Here is a 22695-nt window from a genome sequence, read left to right on the forward strand (position 1 = left end):
AAGAAAGTAAAAATACGCATTGCTTTACAAATTGTTTAAAAATGGGAGTGGAGGGATTTGATGATTAACATTTAGGGTGTGAAAAATTGTGTATTAAGAAATAAATATATTTAATAAAATCACAACTGTTTTAATTATTGCCAACTCTGAACATGCCTTTTAAAAATCTATAAATCAAAATAATGTTTTTAGCAATTCTTTTTATATTACCTTCTGTTCAGTGTCCAATTAATCTACTTTCTGTTCTTCAGGAGCATAAATAAAACAGGTAAAGTTATTTAAGCCATTCTATGGAAAACCTGCAGAGCGATGTGAGAAAGAACAGAAGAGCAGAAGAGAGGACCCAGGACTCTGGACAATCAAGATTGTGATAAGACAAAGATGCAAAGATATTTTTTTTCTATATTCTTTAACCATGTGGCACATTTTAGAAAAACTAAATGCTGCCCTGTTGGTAAGGTTGTGCAAAGTATTATGAGAAGAGCGATCAAGCATTTTGAAACTTAGGTATCTGTGGGTTATTTTTTTAGGCATAGACTATAGATGATGGTTGAATGGACAAGACAGTGATTCAAATAAAAAACAAAAATTCAGACTTGGTTTGAATTTTATTTGGAAAAATTATAATAAATAAATTTGAACTTAAATACTTTCTTTTTACATGTTTTACAAAAAAAAAAAGCAAAAAAATATAAAGGGTTAGCAGCAACTTGCAAGTAGACAGACACATGAATCTTATGACAATATCCTTGGTTAATAGTTTTAACACCATGAGTAACCGCACAATTTATGAAGCCATCACTATGCAGATCATAACAAACCCTTCAAAAGTGCCATCTAAAAGAACTGAGAGTTATGAACGTGAAAACTCAAAGTGACAATCTCAGCCTGTAAATTCAAAATTAAAAAGTGAATTTTGAACTTGACATCATTTTTGTTCCCTGTAGTCTCTTCATTCACCACATGTATGACACTCAGAGAACACAGTCAAAAACTACAAACACACACCTGTGTACAAACATATGAAGCACCGATGCATAAAACAGCAAACCAGCTGCTCTATACAAGAACCAGTTTCATTAAAATGTTCATCATATCTAAGTGTATTGTGCAACTCCTCCCTAGATTTTCAGCTCAGCTCTTGAATACTTTAACAGCAGCTATCACAGCTGAATGCTTGTATCCCGTTTCTCTTTACCCCCCTTTTCTTTTCACTCATCTATAAAACCTGGGTTAAGATTTAGTAGCAGGAGCAGAGTTTCTTTTTATTTTCTCCCTCTTTGCTTTTCTGCCACGCCGGGCCAGAAAGGAGAGGCAGACTAAAGAGACAGATGATGATCAAATTCACCACCACACAAAGCAGTGCTGGACCCAGAGAGTTAGCAAACGAGACGGCCACGGAGTTAGCAGCGAGCCAGGGGCGTCGCGTCACCATGTCCTGCTCTACGGCCAGCATTTGGAAGTGGGTGCCGAGGATGCCGCACACATGGAAGAGCTGGTGGCTGTGACCTGCAGGGGGAGCAGTCGAGTCACAGTTGAGTCAAAGCTTCTCACCTTCACCACAGAGCAAATGATTTACTGGCTGTTTGTTAGCGACGACCCAGCAGTGGTTGTGCATTAACGCTTTCTCACAATGTTTAACACAAAAACGAAAAAAAAAAAAAGAAAAAGAAAAATATGTGAATGTTTCACATTCAAATCAAACAGGTAGCTGCAAAGCGACACTGACTCATTAAGGTTCAGGTAAATACGCTTTCACTTCTGAGCTCCTGTGTATCCAGGATATCTTTAATAAAAGTAATCAAAGGTTTGTTTCATGCAGCTGTGATTAATACGTGTGTAGCATCCATATTTATCCTTTGTCAGAAATATTGTAATTTGCTTTAATTTTTTTATGTTAATATATTTTCTTGACATTTATGAGTCCATAAGTTTGTTCAAACTAGATTATCTTTGTTCAACCAATTGTTGGTTATATATGTTGATTTTTGATATATTGTCACTAATGTCAACATGGATCATTTAAACACTGCGTAAGTATTTCTTCCAAACATACAAATATTGTATTAATGTCGGTGTCTTGCATTGATTTGCGCTTTACTTGTACCTGTTTTCAAAGCTTTCTCAAGATTGTCACATCTAACACTGTGAGAACCAAACAAAGGCAAATCCTAACTTTGCCTTTGTTTGGTTGGCTGTTCATTAAGTTTTAAAGAATTTGAATCAACCTACACGACAACAGATTTATCTGCGGTGACCTGACCTGAATGATGAGAGCTTGAAAACAATGACTGCGCCTCAGAGGAGGAATCTCACCTATGAAGTCGAAGCTGCCGGGTGCCAGGCGCTCAGGTAAGTGGGTGGCAAACAGGAAGCCAGTGAGGACAGCCAAGGCGATGTGTTTGTAGTGGAGGATGTTGGTGTCGTTGTCAGTGCAGCCGTCCCCCGTGCACAGAAACACCTGGGAACACGACACAAAGCGAAAAACAGGGAACTGTAAGGCATGTTGAGCATGCTAACGTCTCGTGATGTGGCTTAAACTGAAGCACTGCTGAGATGTAAGTCATAAATACACGCCTGCCAGTCAAGCATCTAAATGAAAAGTCCAGAATAAAAATGATTCTACCTCAGAAGAAGAGTGAGGGAAGGTTTCTATCTACTTAGCAACAGACTATTAGTCTTCTGTTATGTAAAACCACCTGCATTTATACACGTCTTGCCCCATTAAACACAGAATAACTGAACCTAATCGAGATTTAGTAGAGTACATAGTATCCTATTGTACAAGGTGAGCCGAGTGCACAGACGCAGGTGTACAGTGTAAAGAGGGCCAAAGCAGTCGTACCCTGTAGAAGAGAGGAATGTTGTCAAACAGGTAGGGGTAGCTGAAGGCAAGGATGCGAAAGAATTTGCCGAAACCTGGACTCCCAGGTAATCTGGAAAAAGAAAAAAAAGAATTTTTTAAATGACTGCAATAAAAACACACGAACTAACAATTCTTCATGGTCAAATAGTCTTGATGAGGATCTATTTAGAGTCTGGTTGACATTATTTGTAATGTATAACAGACAGAAATCGGGATAAGCATTGCTTTTCTTACAGTAGGGTGATTGTTACTCTATACATTCAGCTGCTCTTTGTTTGACTTAACCGTGTGAAACTACACGGGCCAGATTAGGGCTGGTCCCTGTAATCACTGCCAACCAACACCCACTGCACTGAGCAGAATGTTGCTCAATAGTTCCTCCAAATATGCTACAAGTGTCTGTCGTGGCTGCCGCATGACAAATCGTGAGTAAAGTCTAGAAGGCGGCTGCGTTTTGGTTTTCCGACACTTCTTGAGACGCAGTGTAAAAACGTTCTGGAAGATGATAAAAAAACAAAAAGATGTTTTTCTTTTCCTGTTTGCAGTCTCTTTACCTTTTCACAAAGTCACGGTTATATTGCAGGAACGGAAAGCCAAGCCTGAGTGACAGAGAGAGACGAGATGAAAGGTTAGGAATGAGCTGACAATGACATAAAAGTGTTTGCGTGTGTAAGACGATCTTCCCTGGACTCGAGAATAATACTTAACTTTACATACTTGTACTAGAAGTAGCAACAGATCATTTCCTCGTCATACCTGGAGTAGCAGGCCAGGACGGTGCAGATGAGAGTGTTGGCCATGGCGATGGGGATGTACCACTGATGAAAGGAGCTGTTCACCCACTTGTCGGGGAAAGCGTAAAATGAATAAACAACGGCAGTCCCTGCAGCAAAGCAAATCAACCGTTCAGTAGTTATTTAAAATCAGGAAAATAGATCTTTGCCAATGAAAAATGACATTCTAACTAAATAAGTGCTTCTGCATTGAGAGCAAAGGCAAACTGTTCTGACATTTTGCAACCATATAGTTTAATTCAAAGCAAATATAGGTATTAAGCAAATTTCAAAAGGGTAGCTAAATGGTTAGCTAGGGTAGTTATTAAACTTTCACGACTCTGGGTAGAGAGGATGCACTCACCCAGGCTGTAGAAACTGAGCGCCCCGTAATCAAAGAAGAAGCAGATGTGGCGCGCCCGCGGCGACATGGTGCTGAAGGTGTGAGCACAGCTGGACGCCAACGGATAAATGCAGCAGGAGAGGAGGAAGACCATCAGAGGCCAGGTGAAGGAGTCCTGCCATCCTTGCTGCATCAGCACCACCGTCACCAGTTTCCACAGAAAGTACCTGCCCAAAAAGAACACCCCAAAAAAAGGGAAAAGAAACCTTTCACTTTTCTGTCTGATAGAAAGAAAACTCTTTGGTAATAGCCAGTGTCACCTGCAGGGATTATCCAATGCACAAAAGTAGCAACAAGGATGTTTCTGCAGAGGCTGAAGAGTGAAAAATGCCATAACTGCGTCTACAGCTGAAAGAACGATTTTGTACGTTTAAGAGTGTAAACTGAAAACGTTTTTCACAATGTTGAGAGTTAAATAGTGTGTCCTTCAAAGTAGCCTGATCTGTATTGTTAAAAAATCTTCTAAGACAGTGGCACTGTTTAATATAAATTTTCTTCATATAGTCACTGTCTATGCTGATTTTTTTTATTTTTTTTATTTTATTTATTTATTTTTTTTAGAGTTTTATAGAATGAAGAAAAGCCCCATTCTTAGTGTATTTCTCTCAGCAATACAAACAGGGGATCAAAGTGAGTAAATTTTATTTACATGACTAATTATTACTAAATTGCCCTCTAATTTAGATGAGAGCAAAGAGACACATATGATATGTAACAATTTCAGATTTTAGTTTATTTTTTGTATTGAACTGCTCTGCCCTTTGCAAGAACAATCTTTCACATTATGCTAGTTTAAAACAAAGGGCTGTTAAAGTAATAAGTAACAAGATGAGGAAGATCTGACATAAACCCGAAACACAAATATCCCAAATTAAACCTTCAAGAGAAAAAAATACAACAGCTCAAATGTTCAAACAACAGTGTCAGGAAAAGTCGGGGAAAGCGTAAAAAATGTATTATTTGTGTCAGCAACATGAGTAAATGTATGCAGAAGAGTAAACAAAGGGGCATATCAACAGTTAGTGTCTAACATTGTATGTTGGACTCCAAATGTGGGTGCGAGTTCAGTATAAACAGGCGCCTTCCTTCCAGACTGCAGCACCGAAGAAGGGAAACTTTAGTGCTTTCACTTAGTACTACAATACATTATTTGTTCACTTCTGTTTGCACCAGCGTTAAATTAGACTTTTATAGCAGATGACTCATAAATGTTCGCAAGAGCCGGTCAATTTAGAAAGGAAACAGCCTACGAAATTATGAGCACAATTATTCAACAATAAGTAGATGCTGCTCCTTCAGAAAATCCAATCTCTGTATATAATTATGAGTTATTATCCCTCAATTAAACCAGTTTTTTTTCCCCCCCCCACCAGTCAGTTACATAACAATTAAGAGCACTACACAAACAACCTGATCTGATCAGCTGTTGTGTGTTGCCGTCAGTGTTTCCCCGTCACTGAGCAGTTAGCTAATTGTGGCGTTACGAATGAAAGCCTGAAGCGCAGACCTGCTCATTAGTGCCAGGCCTTTAGGTCCACCTCCCCTCCTTGACACAAGCACCCGTGTGTCTTCACCATATTCCAAACAGACCCACATCTACACACACGCACGCACACACCCACACACCCATGCACACACACACACACACACACACACACACTGTCTGGCTAATTGAAATTAAAATTCCACCTGAATAAGGTCACTGACCTTTTTACCTTCTCTCTATCACAAAGTAGGCGTGGTTGATAAACACATCACTGATGTAACACCTGTGGCGTTCTTTTGCTGTCTTGCCTTAATATTGAAATAAAATACTTCCGTTCTGCTCACGCACATTTGTTGGGTTTCCATGTTCTCCGTTCTCCTGTTCAGAATCTAAGTGACAAATCTGGCAAGATCTGGAGTCTTCTTGGAGATGTTTTTAAAAGTTCGGCTCATGCTGGAAATACTCCTACCCGTTATTTAAACCGTAGATATTCGCTGACAGGTCGCCCCAGTCAGCGGGAAGTTTCTTTTCTGTCTCCCTTTTTCCTTCTTTTGTGTTTCTGTACGTGGGAATCATGCCTGGATCTTAGGATCATGTCACGATGCCACATAACGTTTTTAAATGTAGTTGCAAAATTCACTGACGTAACAGTTCGTTTACGGCTGGGTGTGTTAAGGAATCTAAGGAATCTATCAATGCTTCCTGCCCTGTTCTGTTGTATTTTTTTCTCTCTCTCTCTCTCTTTTTTTTTTAAGGACATCTCTTTCTTCTTGGGCGGGCTTTTGTCGTTGTAACTACACTTTCTAATAAAATATTAGATTGGCTTTCGGCGACAACCGTTTCATAAAATATGTGATTTGATGCACAGCTGATTCGGATGTTTTCTCAAGGAACAAATGCCACAACAATCTGAAGACTCTCTCCTTTCCCTGCGTCGTTGACAAGTTGTCATTGTTTTGGCGCTATGTGTAACTTCCATTGTGTCTCTTATTCCGGCCACATGAACCTAATCTGCTCCTCGCTAATGAAAAAATTCAACAGGCAAATCAGTTTAATAATGAATAGAATGCGTAAATTTTCTCTAAGCCTGAAAATTTGGGGAACAGTCAGGGAAACACGGTGAGGCAGAGAGCGGAGGGGGAACCACATGGCTGCTGGGATGGGTGACTTGAAAACAAAACCAGTCGGTATGTTCAGTCTGTCTCAGGTTACGCTGGTGAAAAACTTGGAAAACTGTATGCATGTGGAAATCTAATCTAATCCCGTACAGGACCTGGATAGTAGACAAGGCTGGGAAGATTTCTCTAGAAGATAAAAATGGAAGCATGAGAATCTAAGAATGTTCCTGTGACTAAAGAGAAAGCTGATATTATGTAAGAGACGTCTGGAAAACTCTTTGGCCTGCAGGTTTTACAGGATGTGTGTGATTCCCTTCTCATGACGTGGGGACAGGTTGTTTTTTTTTTGGGTGTTTCGTGTTGTTATGTAATCGCTTTACCTTTTTCATTCAGGTACGTGACATCAAGCCAAATCAAGGTTACTGACGCAAAAAAATTTGTAGAGTAACAGAAGCTTGATCAAAGGATGAAATCAGAGAAAGTGTCCCTACTTCGAGGGTCAGCGTGTTATCAGAAAACTGAATATAAATTCTGTCAGCTGTCTCGTTTTATTTTTATTTTAGCACACATAGCAAAAAAAACCAACAAAACCTGAAATACTTAAAGTTTTTCAGCTTACCAGGTGGGTAGAAAGTGAGTCCAGATGTTTAGCGTCTCATTGGTCATCTGGAAGAGGCTGAGGATGCAGTCGGTGGCGGAGCTCCCGGGGTGCCGGTACCCAGAAATGATGCTGTCCTCATGGTAAACCTCCACACAGAAAAAAAAAAAAACCAAAACAAAACAAAAAAACAACAACAACATTGTTTTTTTGGATTGCACATTCAAGGGAAATCTGAGAAACCTGTTTCTTCACTTGTGTCCTGCAGGCAAACCAAAATGAATTTCCATGTGATACAGCAGAAACTGTTTAATATAGGAGGTACAAATGAATCAGGAGGTGCAGATTTATTCACAATAAAGTCGAATCGAAGTAAATCCAAAGGTGTTTCTTCTGAACTGCTGGATGATAACATGAGTGGGAAGGTGAAGACAAGAACAGAAGTTTTTTAAAAAGTTATTCTTTAGCACATCAAATCTTTTTCACTCCCAATGACTGGAAGTTCTCCTCATTCCTCCACCGCTCCCACCTCTGACTCCGGTAAGTCAAAGTAAAACAGGTGAAATCAGTTCATCTTTTATTTTTAAATTATTATTATTTCTTTTGTGAATGTGCAGTGAAGATGGACTTACTTTGGGCACCTGATTGATGCTGAAGACTCGTGGAAATTTGATGAGACTGAGCATGACTGCAGAGTGCCGCCGCCGTGAGAGGGGAGAGCTGGACTGAGGCCACAGGCGGGGTGTGCCTTTATGAAGGTGTGTGTTGCCATGCCGTCTGCAGGGTTCCTCCCCTTCCGACTCCTTCCTCTACAAACCCGGCAGGAATATCCAGTGCAGTGAGCCACTCCTCCTCCTCCTCCTCCTCCCTCATGTTGTCTCTGCAGAGGTGGAGGGCGTACGCGCACAACAGGTGAACGCTCCCAAACAACTGTTTTCCCACAAGAAGGGGGAAGAATATTCACTTGATTCTCGTCTACTTTTGCAGAAGAAGGGACGTTTCGAGGACTAGCTAATAACATTTTAGAATTATGATACGAATGCAAGCTCTTCTTCCAAATGCAAGATCTCGACAGTGGAGCTGGTATTTCAAGTTTCACCCACTGACAAAGAAACAGTAAATAATTTTGCCCACTTTCTGCAGCAAATAAAAAAAAAAAAAGCTTGCGACCTAATCTGAATGTCACCCGAGTTTTGGGTGGGTTCAGACGAGGCAAGGCTGGTGAATGAAGGGTGTGAATCAGTCTGTCAGTACAGTAAACGGAGCTCCTCTGCGTTTCGGTGTGACGTCTGACCTGAGTGGAGGGACGGGCCGGTCCGATCAGGGCTTCCAGAGTGTCTTATCTTGTTCAAACTTTGCAGCAATGAAGACAAGCAAGATGCCAGTATTAGGAAGTGAAACGCGCTGTTGTTTGCTCGAACTGGTAAATAAAACAGGAACAGCTCCCAGTATGTTGCTGGGGACAGCCGCTTACCCCCAGTAAAGGTCGCTCTCTGCCAGGCGCAGTTCAAGCACAAGAGTGAGATAATGCTTCATTTCAAAGCAAATACAAATAAAACCTCTGTTAGAAGAATTCAATTACACTTAATCAAGGAAACTGGTAATTGACAGCTTAAGAACAGTCCAACTGATGGAGACTCTCCAGTGCAGAAACACAACATTAAAGTAAAGACAGGCGGCCAACAGCCAATGTGTGTGTGTAGGTGTGTGTGTGACTGAGAGCCGAGTTGGATTGGCACAGACTCAGTTTCTACTGTTGTGATCTGTGTTAATGAGTACTTCTTTCAATTTTACCCTTCAAACAATGTCAAGCACCAGAAGGACAACCTGTGAGAGGCAGAGCCTGAAAACACGATGGTCCGTTGAAAGAGTGTTGCTGTCGTGTACCTGAAGCTTTGTTTGGTTTGGTATGTCATTTTTATTTTCTTGACCAAACAAAAGTTTCAAGCAACCCTTATTTTCTTTATCATCTATTTCCAAACTCTTGTAATCTTTAAAAGACTTTCTGAAGGTTTGAACTGAATACTGAATACCCAGACCATGATAGCAAAATGTGCATAATTTACTGAACCCCTTCACCCATTAATTTATAAAAAACAAAAAATCAGTTACATTTGAAACCAGAAGTTTAGATACACCATGTAAAAAGACAGATACGTCTGTTTTTTTTTGTCATTGTCTGATTTAAAGTATGTAACTTTTGCAAACAAAATGTCTTTTCTTTTTCCTTTTTTTACATATTTGTTAAAACTATCTCTATGTTGCGAGAGTGTTATACGAGACAAATAATCTGACAAAATCAAGCTGTCATCTGCAGAAGTTCACTCATCACAAAACAACCAATCAGAGCCAGGAGGACGCTCTTAGCAACAGCTTGAAGACATTATGATTTTTGTAATGTTTTCATAATGTTTTTTACGGAAACTGAAACTCTTGAAAGTTGAATGCGTATAGTAGCACTTTCAACAATCTGATGGTTGAATAACCCAAGTCACCAAATAATGACTAAAAACAATAAATATCCTTAATCTTATCAATCTACTTATTCAATAGTTCAGTGGTAAAAAAAAAAAAAAAGCTTATGGAATCAAAATGCTTATTTTGCCGATATACGTTTTTTTGTTTTGTTTTTTATCATCAAAATTTTCCAAACATAAACAGATTAAAAGCAGTAAATTCAAATGTTTTTGAACTCGTGTTTATTTAACAGTGTAGGTGGAAAAAAAAGGTTTTAAATTATTTTGTAGATAAATGGCTTTTGATTTAAATGCGATTCATTTCGATTAATTACAGACCTTGGAATTAATTTGATCAAAGATTTTAATCAAAACCCCAGAGCCTCTCACGTTTCAATTCTTCCCAACACCAAGTAAAGAAACTGACTAGCCCAACACCGGCATAGCTTACTTTTTTTATTTTTTATTTAACTAAATCTTTTTACATTTTGTTTCAGTTGTAAATCAGAGCCATTCTTTTTTTTATGCGTCGCTTTCGTATGATCTCTACATCAATCATAAATACATAAATCTGACACATCATGTCTGCACCGATCATCAGCTGCTGCCTGGTATTTGTTCTACTTCAGCATCGTGACAGAAGATCTGCGTTAATCCGTCGCTGAAGTGGCGAGCAACGCTTGAAATCATTAAACAATGGAGTGCTGGAGAATTATTCACAGCTGCTGTTTCTGGAATTAGCAACAGTGAGAATGACCAACGTTTTCAGCTGCATGATGTATTTTTTGACTCTCAGTTAATTTTTAATAGCTACCTTTGTTACATAATGAGCTATCGAGGCACAGTTTATTCTCAGGTGACTCTTGGATTCATAGCATGATCTTCATTTTTGTCAAAACGTGAACTAGTGCGCTCCCTTAAAATGTAACTTCAACTAGGATGCTGAAGTGCTTTAAAAAGAGCACTGCTGGTAAAACAAAACAAAACAAACAAAAAAAAAAAACAGAGAAGAGAGGTAAAACTGTAAGCATTTAAAGAATAAACCAGGAATAGTGAGTGAAGCTTCTTAGGCACGGATGATTTATTTCCTTCATGTTTTGTGTCCTTTAGCAGAGGCCAAATCACAGTGTAATCTTTGATACACTGAATTAATGGCAAGAGAGGCAAAAAAGTCCCACCTGATGTAGATACATTTATCAATTTTCCATGTTTATCCTTTCAGTGGCACAGGAAGGCAGGTATTTTTCACCAACAGTCTTTGGGCGGAAGGTGGGATCCACCCTGGACAAGCTGCCAGCCTGTAACCGGGCTAACAACATTCACTCCTGGAAAAAAAACAAAACAAAACAAAACAAAACTCTTCATTTTACAGGCATGTTTCTGGCCAGTGGAATCACCACTGCCCTGCTGAGCAGCCCTTCTCACATAACAACAAATCCTGTTTAAAACCCAGTTTCATTTGATATTTTAAATAAAAGATATTTAGGTGGGTTGAATTCATGATTCATGGTATTTACAAAAACAGTTAGATTCTTTTTGCGATTCCAGGGTGAAAATACTGGAGACCGGAGCTTAGTCAAATCCTGTCCATTGTGTTGGACGTGTTTGTTACCAAACGATCTGAGGAACCTGTGTAATCTTTCTCCTTAATATAATGCTGGATTAGTCAGGTCCTAATTTCTTTTAATTGCTACTTTTATACATGTATGGTGCAGTCAGAACTGGTGTCTATTCTTTACAATGTTGGGTTACATTATTAAACCTTCTTTATTAAACATGCCTCAGGCTGTTTTTATAGTTGTGGTTATAAATTATTTACTTCGATTTGTATCCTTGACTTTTCTCTAAATGGACAGGAAGAAAATGCTGACCCTGAGAAAAACGATAATTTCTCTGTATCATTTCTGTATAGATCTGTTACCAACGTTGAGTCCAAAGTATAAGTGAGGACACATAAGATGCTAAATGTTCATAACAATGAATCAGGTACTCAGAACTGAGGTAGAGGTACCGTTGCTGTGTTCCGAGACGCTGAACTCTGTTTTGTTTTGTTTTGTTTTTTTTTACATGCAGTATCCAGTTCCGCCACAAGATGTCAGTGTTCTCTTACGGAAGCTTCCCAGTCAGCAGCTGCTGGCGGCTTCCTGCAGAGGTAAGGAAACAGTCTGACAAGTTTATCATAAGGTTTGACTGGAATTCATTTAACTCACCAAATGTGGGCGATTTGTTTCTAATTTATATCATTTGTAGTTTTTTCCCCCTCCTCTGTTCTGTGAACTCTCCTTTCGGTGAAAAATAGAGTGCATTGAAAGAAAAATAATTAGCAAACAAAAAACTAACAAGCAAAAAAAAAAAAAAAAAAAATTGCTGATAAGTTCTTTTTTAATGTTAAGAGAATGTTTGCTAACTCCACCTTCAAGTGGAAAACAAAGTTTATTTCCTAAGGGGGTGGGGGGCTTCTAAATGTTTGTGTAACATCAGCACAACGTAGAAGCTTTTCACATTAAGTATTTATTGAGGCGTTGCAGATGTTGTCTGTGCAGAAGGTTTTGTTTTGCCATATTTTTTCCTGCTGCACAGTTGACCGTTTAGGAAACTGCAACACCACCATACATACATGTTGGTGTGTGTGTGTGCGTGTGTATGTGTCCCTTCCACACACAGACGGGAGAAAGCGACTTGCACTTATGATTTTATGCAGATTCTTTCTGAGCTGAATCCACTTTTCGAGGCAAGAAAACACCCTGGAATGGTGTTGGAAGGAAAATATTCACAATGTAGCGAAGCAAACGTATTAATGTCTGAAAAAGAGCAACTTGTTTGTTGTCTAATAAGCACACATTTGAAATTAGAATTGCATAAAAAGAAAGAACAATTCGTCTTTAATATTTATAAACTATTAATGTATTGAAATAATAGAATGAAAAACGGAAGAGTATAATTGCAAAATGCATAAAAATAAAAGTATTTAACCTAAATCGAATAGAAATGAGGTTCCTGATTAATCACGAGAAACTATGTGACAATGATGACAAAAAAAGAGAAAAAAAATCATTTGCAAACCCTGAAATTTGAGGCACTAAACGATGCTGTTTTTAATACCAGTGATGATCCGCTGGCTTGCATGTTGTGTGTTTGAGGGGCCGGCCAGGCTGCTGTGCTGCAGCTGCTCAAAGCCTTTGTGGCTCCCTGGTGTTTTAGTTGATGAGGTGTAGTTGGTGTCTCCAGATGAGGAGCAAGCGTGGTAGCCTCCCCCCTGATACATTATTAATAGTTGCTAGACTCCAGGCGCTGCTGCTTTTCCTCCTCTGAATTTCAGCCTTTTCACGGATTCTTCTTTTTCAACTCCTGCGCTCATCCGCAAACACCTCCGCCACAGACTTGCTTTGTTTCCCATACAACTCTGTTTAATGCCCCCCCATGTTTACCCTAACCCCCACTGCTGCTCTGTCTCCTCATTGTTCTCCTGCAGCACCATCATCAGACCTGGTTTGGTGATTAGGGTGACTGTTGAAGACTTTTGCTCCTTTCTGTGCTGTAAAATGTGCCAGCTGCTGCTCATAAATGAACAAAAACCCTGCTTTGGAAACTGGAACAATAAATCACTGTCTTCAATTGTAGTGCAGAGATTGTTTCGCCATCTCTGGCGATCATTCAGAGGGAGGAAGGAGGCTTGCTTGAATATGACAGGTGTGTCTGCTCAACAGCACAAAGGAAGACAGAATGAGCAGTAAGAAAAAACCGGTTTGGCTGAGCGGGGAGGAGAGAGGGAGATTTCTTTGACGGCAGGTAGCTGCTAATGAAGTCGGACATTTTAAGGATTTCCCCGAATACCAGAACAGGTTCTGGTTCTGTTATTGTTACAGTGAAGAAACTGAGAGCACTCTCAGATGTGTCCCGTTAAGGAATGAATTGCACCGCTGGTCAATTGTTGGACATCAACGCCACTGAGCAGGGAACACTTCAATCCATAACAATACATTTTAAAAGATGAGAGAATTTAAATGTTGCCTTTTTGTAGTCATCAGTGAGTTTCTTCCATCATTCTCACCATCTTCAGTGTTCATTTAATTTCCTGGCTCTGACTTGGCTTTTAAACACAGTCCAAAATGTAGAGTTGAGTTTAAGGCCACTCCAGAAGTTACATATTTGCCTGATTTATTCCCTCCAAAACCTTAATGTCTGTACGATGGTTGTCCTGTTGGATCACCCGATTGTCACCGAGATTCAGGAATTTTCAGGTAATCATGAATGTTCATCATTCCACTGTTTTCATTGATAGCAAAATAACTCCTCTCCATGATGCTGCCACCACCATGCTTGTCAGATGAGTCTTTCTGATATTTATGACCCAAGAACTCAATCTTTATTTTCCATCGGAAGGACGTTAGCTTGTTCACTTGAGCAGCACTTCTGTCTGATGGGGACTCTAGAACATGGTGATGTGTTTTCCAATAAGGATCCAAATCTCAGGTCAGCTAGTTTTAGAAGGCTAACCTTAAATATCCTGACCAAAGCTTTGATGGATTGTGACTACAAGACAGCTCTGTGCCCCAAAGCAGCCAACTTAAAGAAGGCCTACAATTAATAAGAAGACCAGGCAAAAGTTCAATCAGAAAAGTGTCAGGACTTTTCTCCCAGCTATTAAATTTATTTACAAATTCTGGTTAATCTGAAATAATTGGACTGATTCAAATGAATTAAATTAAATTCAAACTTGTGAAAAATAATGGTGTAAAAGTACCTTTAATACTTTCACACAGCCAATGTGACATTCACACCTGTGAACTCGTGACTGGCACTGATACATCCAATAACTAGTCTAAAAACTGCATTATCAAGTCAGGTTTTCCACAAATGTCACAAAAACATTTTAAAAATGTCTTTCTCAAAATTTTTGAGAAAGCTTGACTATAACAGTTGTCTAAATTTCAATTAAACGACTGCAGCCCACATGTCCTAGTTTATATTTTTGAAAACAGTTGAGATTCGAAGTGGAAGCCCTGTTGCGCTTCATGGTGCCGTCGTGAAATAAAATATTAAACTTCTATCAGATCAGAGTCACTCTTTGGACTTTGTACCCGTGTAGATATTTTCTTCTTAAAAACTCAACTACTTGCACTATATTCTGAATTGATAATTTAGTGAAATACGTTTTCATGAGTGTTCCTGTCACAGGTGAAAACACCTAACATTACTGCTAACATCCAGAGTTAAAAAAATAAAATAAAAATAGTTAAGGAGGTAATTCTGAAGCCCAGTTATGAACTCTATAATGTTCTCGATGAAGGAGGACGTTTTGTGCCTCGTCTTTAGTGAATATAACTTTTAGTAATACAGAAACTACCAGAACTTTTATGGACTTTTAAGCCCTCTCGTTAAGCTTCAGTTCATTAAGGAAGATCAGTTCGGACTCATTCCGTCGCCAATAATCCGTGGCGAAAATGGGATTTTCCTATATCACTTCTGCACCTTAGTGACGCAAAAAGGAAAAATAACATCCCCATGACTGCTCTCAATTAATATTCTTTTATTTAATCCCGTAGATGCATCCAGCCTAAAGTCCTGTTGTAAACTTTGATCTCCATGGCTGATGAGGTACAGCTATTCTTAGGTATAAATTAAAATCTTTATTTGAACGCAGACTTGCTCAGATTTTCTTTTTTATGTAGCTATTTATTTGACAATAAGAAACAGGTAAATATGTAAAAACAAACAAAAAAAGCAAAACTATCATTTATGATGCAGCCTAATTACACATTTTACATGTTTATATGAACGAGTTGCTTAAGATTTACAGTGGCCATCTTGGCCTTAAGGTCAAATGCTCCATACACAGTGTGAGACTGCCCCCAGGTGGTCAAATTATTGCTCAATGGATGAAAAACAGAGGTCCAACTCTAACCAGCAACATACAGGAACATGGCCGACATGGTGAGGGGACATTCAGTAGTGCAGACAGAGCGTCCGTATACAGAAGCATGATATTGGGTAGCATTATCAACATGTCAACTAATCTATGGCAGCCTGCATCTGCATATATTCATAAGCCATCAAAAGATGACTAAGCACTAGTGTGACAGCGGTAAAAGACAAAGTTTTAGACAATGGTGAAGGGCAGCGGGAACAAATGTGATAATCAAAATACAGCAGCTCGATGCTTTTCACACCCTCTGACACTTAATGGGTTTCAACAATCTGCAATTTTGGCAAGTTTGACACTTATGACAAAGATAAACCGAAAAGTGTTCATACACAAGACCGAGGTTTTACTGTAAGCTATCTGTAAGGCATCTGATCGGGGTCAGAGGAAGCCGAGCTGATCAGGTTTATGCAGGGATAATTACAGGACCCAGAGAGACACCCGTCGTCAGGACAGACAGTTACATCATTAAGACTATTCGAGGAATGTGGTATGAGTGTGTGTGTGTGTGTGTGGGAAAAAGAAGTTATGGCTGGATGGTAGTAATGCCAGAAGGTAATGGAAAAAAAAACCCAAGCTTGTGGCAGCAGATAGAGTCCTTCTCAGATGTCCATGCCCTTCACTGGATTAGGATAAATTATTTATCAGAATGTCTTTTCTCCTCAGCAGTTTTGCGAAGAGAGCGTTCACTGCAAATAAAGTGTCTGCCTGCCTCCTAGTCAGAGCTGCTTAGCGATGGGTGGGAACATTTGTCACCAAAACTAAGTCTAAAGTGAATCAGTCTAAGCAGATTCATGAAGCAGCAGCTGTCAGTTGAAAGGTTAGAGAGATTTCCTGTGAGTTGTTAGTATTTGGGGAGTCGTCTTCTTCCTCATGACTGACTGAGTGAGGCTGGCAGACATTATAGCTTTTTGCCCATAATGAATAAACTCATTTAAATCTCTAACAGGAGTTCAGAGCGTCAAATGAAACATCAGCTAATGCATAAAGTCTTAAGACAGCAGAGGAGATGAAGTCCTGCATCAAATATTTCTGAACAGAGTAAACCCAGCTCTGTGTGTGTGATGAGCAGGAAGTGTGGAGTCTAAATATTTAAAGGAGCTTCGATTAACGATCAGACAAAGTGACTCCATCAGAACAGAGACCTAGATGACAGACCAAATGAAAACATAAGACATTAATCCAGCCAAGACTCTCATACAGTTTCCCTTGTGAGCTAACACAATGTCTATTGTACAGCTGAAGCAACATGTTTACATACGCTGTCTAAAGAAAACAAATTAAGCTCTTGGCTTCTTCCTTTCTGAGCAGACTTTCAGGCTTCAGTATTTCGCTTTTATTTTATAGTGTTTTATGCAAAAACACGTTCATCTCTCGCGTAGGACTGGTCTCCTCTCTGAAGACATTCACATGGTGTTTAAAACTAAGGATAATCTTAGAAACATGCAAATGTGGCTCTTTCAGACAGCTGGAGATTGTATGTTTGGATGAACCAGACATGTGGAGACCCATCATTCTCTTCCTACCTAACTCCTGGTTTCTATGCGAGAGGAAGCAGCTTATTTAAGGTGTTGTCTTGAGATACATTGACAGGTGTGTCTCCAATTAATCTATTATAAGCTTACAAAGCTGACACGTACATCTGGACTTTATGAAATCGTTTAAACGCATGTTAATGTCATGCAGCCTCCCAAATTTAAAAAGAATCCTCCCCCCATAACTTACTAAACAAATCCTTTTATTCTGGCACTAAGCAAATAGAAATCATTTTGGTAATCCTGTCTGATCTAAAATAGGATAGGCTTAGTCTGATTCATCAGTCAGAGAAAAATGATGCAACATTTATACAGTGTATGTGAACCTCTGCTTTCAGCTTTATTTACAGCGTTGTATGAGTAAATCTGACATTAAATGAGGAAATTTACTTAATTTCTGGATAAAAAAAAAAACAAAAATCAGTTTTCTCTGCAAAGTGGTGAAATACTCTGTGCTTTTAATTCCCCCCAACAAAAATCTCAGGAATACTGATTTTATTTATGTCTATATTAGAGAAAATTAAGCTGAAATCTGGCTTAAAGTATTGGAAATAGTTTCTAAACTATTTGCGGATCTTGCTGCTGAACTAAGTACTGACACAAAAAACCCTCAATAGTAACAATTAGACAATTAAACAAATGAGTTCCAGTCAGATATGAGGAAACACAAAAGTTTAAGAAAAATGATTTTATTAATTTTTTATTTATTTATTTTTTACACTCTTAGAAAGCAAATTTTTAAAGCACAAAGATTTACTCTGTATATAAACACATCTCTCGCTTGGACTAAAAAAAATGGGAGCATTTGCACATTGTGCTTAGATTGCAAACTCTAAACAACCACTCTGGGTCCGTGGTGGAGTCGCCAGTCCCAGTAAACATCTTATTGCATAAATCACACTGACCTCAAAAGGCTGTTTTGCTGAAGATTTCTGTTAAATCAAGAGATTCTACTGACGTAAGAAAACAAGTTCTCATACCCATTTTTTACACAGTGAACAACAGCAGCTTAGCAAAGCTGTTGCACATTATCCTAAAACAAGAAAAGAAAACTCAAGAAGAAATGCAACAAATCAGTTGACGATAACCTGCAGTTGTGCTTTTATTAACCAAAACAAACTTAACCCGCAGCTTATGAACCAGACAGATCCTGGAAAAGAAGAGGCTTGCAGTTCTCTGTTCGTTTCCCTCTAAATCAGCAGCAGACTAAACTAACCACTGGCTGCACAAATCTCCTTTTTCTTATAAGCAACCTTAACACGAGTTGATCTTTTTTTTATTATTTATTTTTCTTTTGCTATAATCTATTCAGTCAACACCTAAAATCGAAAGGCAGTGTTTCTCCATAATGTAACGTCAAATGCTGAATGGAAGTCAGTTTGCACAAATATATACAAATAAACTTACCCACTAAGTGACTTTGGTATAAAACAACATAGAAATTTGTATCAAAACACAAAATTTCCAGTTATGAATGTTCCTTTGTCGAAGACGTATTTTTGCGAATTTTGTCAAGGAGCAAAATGGAGAAAAGATGATTCATATGCTTCTTGGTTTTTAAAGAAAGTAATAAACTTTGCAATAAAGAAGAAACACGCAAAAACACAGAGTGAGTAAAAGGTTCCATTTCCAGGATAAACCAAACAGAATGAGATGTCTCGGCTTTAAAAGGATTAACTCAATCCAACACTGCATCAAAATAAATCACAGGGTCCTTCGATTTTGTCCGCTTAGCGCGCATTAAAACGTGAAAGCTGACTGTGTGGGAATACGATCTGATCTCAGATTACACAATTTTTCTAAATGAAAATCCCCACCAGCTCCCCCGAAGGGATGAATCACCCCGAATCTCCCGCTGTTAATCTATAAGGCAGATCGATCAGAGCTCCACTGATGCCGAGGAGGAGCTCCACTTGGTTTGGAGAGGGCGCTGACTCATCCGCAGCCAGCGACTGGGACCGCGCGCGGACTCGCCACCCTATTAGCCGGGTGAGTTGTGAGCGTCCTCCGCGTGGCTCGGATCAAAAACGGTGCGGTTCGCGCTCTTAGAGGAGGTGAGAGGGAGCAACAGGAGTCTGCGGGGACCGGCAGCATCCGTGTTTGAGGATTTATCTCCAGCTGCTGCCGGCATTGTCTGGATCTAACCGCTTTGAACCGACGTGACAGCTGCGGCTCCGCGGCCCACACGCGTCTACCTCCACGCGCGACGACACCGCCGCCCACACTTGTTTCTGGGAGTAATCAAGGCTAGAGTGCGACAGAAGAAAGGCTTTTAAGATGGAAACGTTCGCAAGGAAAATGAACAACAATGGTTTAATTGTTTGACAGCTAAATTAGGAGTGATCTAGTGATTAAAAAAAAAATATATATATATATAACTCTGCAAACAAAAGCATCGATAAGTGAGGCAACAACAATTTCCAGTCGCAGTCGTGTTGCCAACACGTCTTTAAGAAAGGTGAACACGTTAGCTTCAATCTGTTCTTTTCCTGAGTCATAAACTTAGCTCTCCGCGTTTGTAGGCACCCCTAGTTAAAAAAATGCCTAAAATAAATCCATTCTTTATTGCAATACCGTAATCACACACTGAAGTTTTGAAAATCAAATTAATGATTGGAGCCTCGAACACAGGAAGAAAAATTTAACTTTTTTCATGTGTACTTTTGGTGTATTGATCAGTGTACAGGAATAGACATTTCTCTTTGCCAGTCTTCAAAATAGGAAAGACAACAGCACGCCATTCAAGTAAAGACGTAAATTTCTGTAACTCAAAAGTACTGAAGCTGCAATGAAACAAGGATACGCAAGGTGTCCATGTAAAGAGGGAGGGTGGTCAGAATGCGGTCTTAGAAAAAAAAATCCTTGAGCTTGAGTCCATTAAACTGAAATGAGGAGTCTAGGCTGGGATTATGCACACAGAAGATGAGATGAGAATTTAGCTGACGGCGTTTTAAGCATTTTTAGTCGGGGTGCCAATAAATGTGGAGGATGCTGCAAAGGAACGGCCAATGTTTCTTTTGCTAACTTTTCTTTTCCTGATCTGCGATTAGCTGCAATCACATGCCGGTTCAGAAGAGGTCTCACAGACGACACGCTAACTTTCCAAGGTGAACCCAAAGAGAAGCAGAGGTTTTTCTTTTGCCTTGGCAGGTTTCCTGTTTCAGTGTCCTATTAGAAACGCAGCAAAGCAGCAAAGAGGAGTTTGTTGGTAGCAACAGCGTTCACAATCATTAAAGATTAAAGCTTGATGGGTTTATCTCAGATACACTTCTGCTACCTCCATTACTTATCCTTCAGAGCTGACTTCAAACAGCTTGTTAGATGTCTATTGAATATTTTTAGACAAACTAACAGATGAAAAAATTAGATAATCCTTCACTGTCATTATTGTATCTGTGAAATGTAACTAAAATGATCAATGAGCACGCACTGGAGAAATATAAACTGTTAAACTATCTTCTGATAATATTAACTTCTCTTGGCAACATTTATACGCCCTCTGTTTTTCACAGCTTACTTCAGTAAACCTCCGAAATCTGATTTAAAGTAGAAAACGTATAAGAGAAATCTTGATGATTTAAAGAAAATCAAAAATGTTCTAATGTGTATTTTTTTTTCTATGTAGATTTTTTTTTTTTTAAACAAAACACACAATCATTCTTTATGAATGCAAACACTCACCCGCTGAAGTTAGCTCTGTGTGTAATTACAAACACTAGCTCCAGGGACGCAAACTTTGAGCTACCGTCAACGTAGCAGCAAATGTCAAACCCGCCACAGTGAGCGCAAAGTTAAAGTATCACAACTCATCTTTCAGGCCGTTGACCAGAAGTGACTCATTCACTCATACACACACACACCCACACACACGTTTCTCTATAAAATCTTCTGCTTTGCTCTTACAGCCTAAACATTGATTCTCTTCTAAACTCAGCAGTAAAATCTGCTGAGTTCGACTAGTTGTGCTTGGCACGAATCCCTTTTAAGTAGTTCTTCCAGCGCTTCACCACATCCCTGAAGATGGGAGCGTTGTCTATGGATGCCAGCAGCTGCAGCTGGTTAATGTGTGTGGTATGATAGTCCCATCGGGCCAGGTTGGGCGCCGTGCCCAGCATGAAGTGACGCAGGTCATAGATGCTCCCGGACCCCGTGTCGAAGAGGGGCAGCATGGCCTTGAGGGACTCCATGCCACGGCTGAACAGCTGCCCCGCCTCTCTGCCCAGGATCTCTCCCGCCGTGTCAGCAACGTCGTAAAGTCCCAACAGAGAGTAGATGAAGCCGTTGAGCACAAACGAGCTGGGCGTGGTGGGGTACTCCTCATACCAGTCGTACTTGTTCATGAACACCGCTTTGACCCCGTGCTGCGCTGAAGGCACCTTGTACGGTCCCACCGCCTTGAGGGCAGCGTTGAGGTAAGCCTGGGTCTTGGTGAGAAGGTAGGCTCTCACCAGGGTGGACATAGCCTGGCCCTGAGCCATGGCCGAGTACCAGCCGGGCTCCAGGGGCCGGAAGCCCTCGCCCAGTTTTCGGGTGACCATGATGGGCCATCCCCCTCGCTCGTCCTGGTTGCGCACCAGCCAGTCGCTGGCGGCGAAGAAGGCGGCCATGTGGGCAGTGGTGGAGATGGTGACGTTGTCAACAAAGCCACGCCCATGCAGAACTAGCCGCACAACCCGTCTGGGCATGATCTGGGCAGAAACGCAGACAAGATTTGAAAGAATTAGGGTCTAAATTATTGAGTTGATTTTAAAACTTTTGTAAGAATCACACCTACAAATAACAGCAAAGTTAGGTTTCACCAATTCAAATTCAAGACTTTTTAAAACCACTATTACAAAATTTAAGACAGAAATGTGCAAAAGAAATGTATTTTTTTTGTTTGAGGGGAACAAAATGTAATTTTCTGGGGTCTTTTTGTGGCTCTTGGTAGCAGCTTTGTGATTCTCACATGGCATACAATTTACTACAGCATTAACATCTATAGCAGTGGTCCCCAACCTTTTTAGTACAGCGGACCGGTCAACACTTCGTAAATTTTCTTGCATGGCCCGGTACCAATTGGTCCACAGACCGGTACCGGTCTGCGGCCCGGTGGTTGGGGACCACTGCCCTATAGTGTCGAGCATTTTTGCACAAAATCCATGCAGCTTCATATGCGTTGGCAACAGAAGAGAGCCAATGCCAAAGATGAACATTGTCCAGCCAACTGCAGATAGTTTTACACTTACCTATGATAGACCCAAAAAAGTTAGTTAGCTAGCAACTATTAGCAACTTGTTACTGGTACCATTAACTGGCTCTAGACGGAGCACAGTTCTGTCGCAGAGAACATTTCAGCTCGCAACTCAAACTTTTGCATGATTGAAATGTCCTGTGAAAAAAAAAATCTACCTAGAATATAGGAGATTAAATGGTTGTACCAAGACAAAATTTAAGACTTATGATTAATGTTTTTAAGGCCAACATTTTATTTAATGAACATGAGTCACTTTACTAAATATGATAGAGAGAGATGTCTAATATCAATTAATGTCTGA

General features: G+C 39.8%; 2 protein-coding genes across 3 annotated transcripts in view; both read right to left on the reverse strand.

Moving 5' to 3' along the window:
- Positions 1–596: 596 nt before the first annotated feature.
- On the reverse strand, positions 597–7977 carry LOC122841799 (membrane progestin receptor gamma-B-like). Its single transcript, XM_044135349.1, has 8 exons — positions 7877–7977; positions 7266–7393; positions 4004–4209; positions 3623–3749; positions 3421–3465; positions 2846–2936; positions 2317–2461; positions 597–1509 (listed from the first exon to the last, which is right to left on the reverse strand). Exons 1-8 carry the CDS (start codon positions 7928–7930, stop codon positions 1241–1243), a joined length of 1065 nt encoding a protein of 354 aa, XP_043991284.1. The 5' UTR covers positions 7931–7977; the 3' UTR covers positions 597–1240.
- A 10258-nt stretch (positions 7978–18235) lies between these two features.
- The window catches only part of glceb (glucuronic acid epimerase b), a 63493-nt gene continuing 59033 nt past the window's right edge, over positions 18236–22695 (reverse strand). For both annotated transcript variants that reach the window (XM_044135362.1, XM_044135371.1), the window contains one exon: positions 18236–21846. In XM_044135362.1, the coding sequence (XP_043991297.1) occupies positions 21115–21846 (732 nt within the window). In that variant the 3' untranslated portion in view covers positions 18236–21114. The remainder of the gene's footprint in view (positions 21847–22695) is intronic.

The sequence above is a fragment of the Gambusia affinis genome, linkage group LG02, assembly GCF_019740435.1.
Source record: "Gambusia affinis linkage group LG02, SWU_Gaff_1.0, whole genome shotgun sequence".
NCBI lineage: Eukaryota > Metazoa > Chordata > Actinopteri > Cyprinodontiformes > Poeciliidae > Gambusia > Gambusia affinis.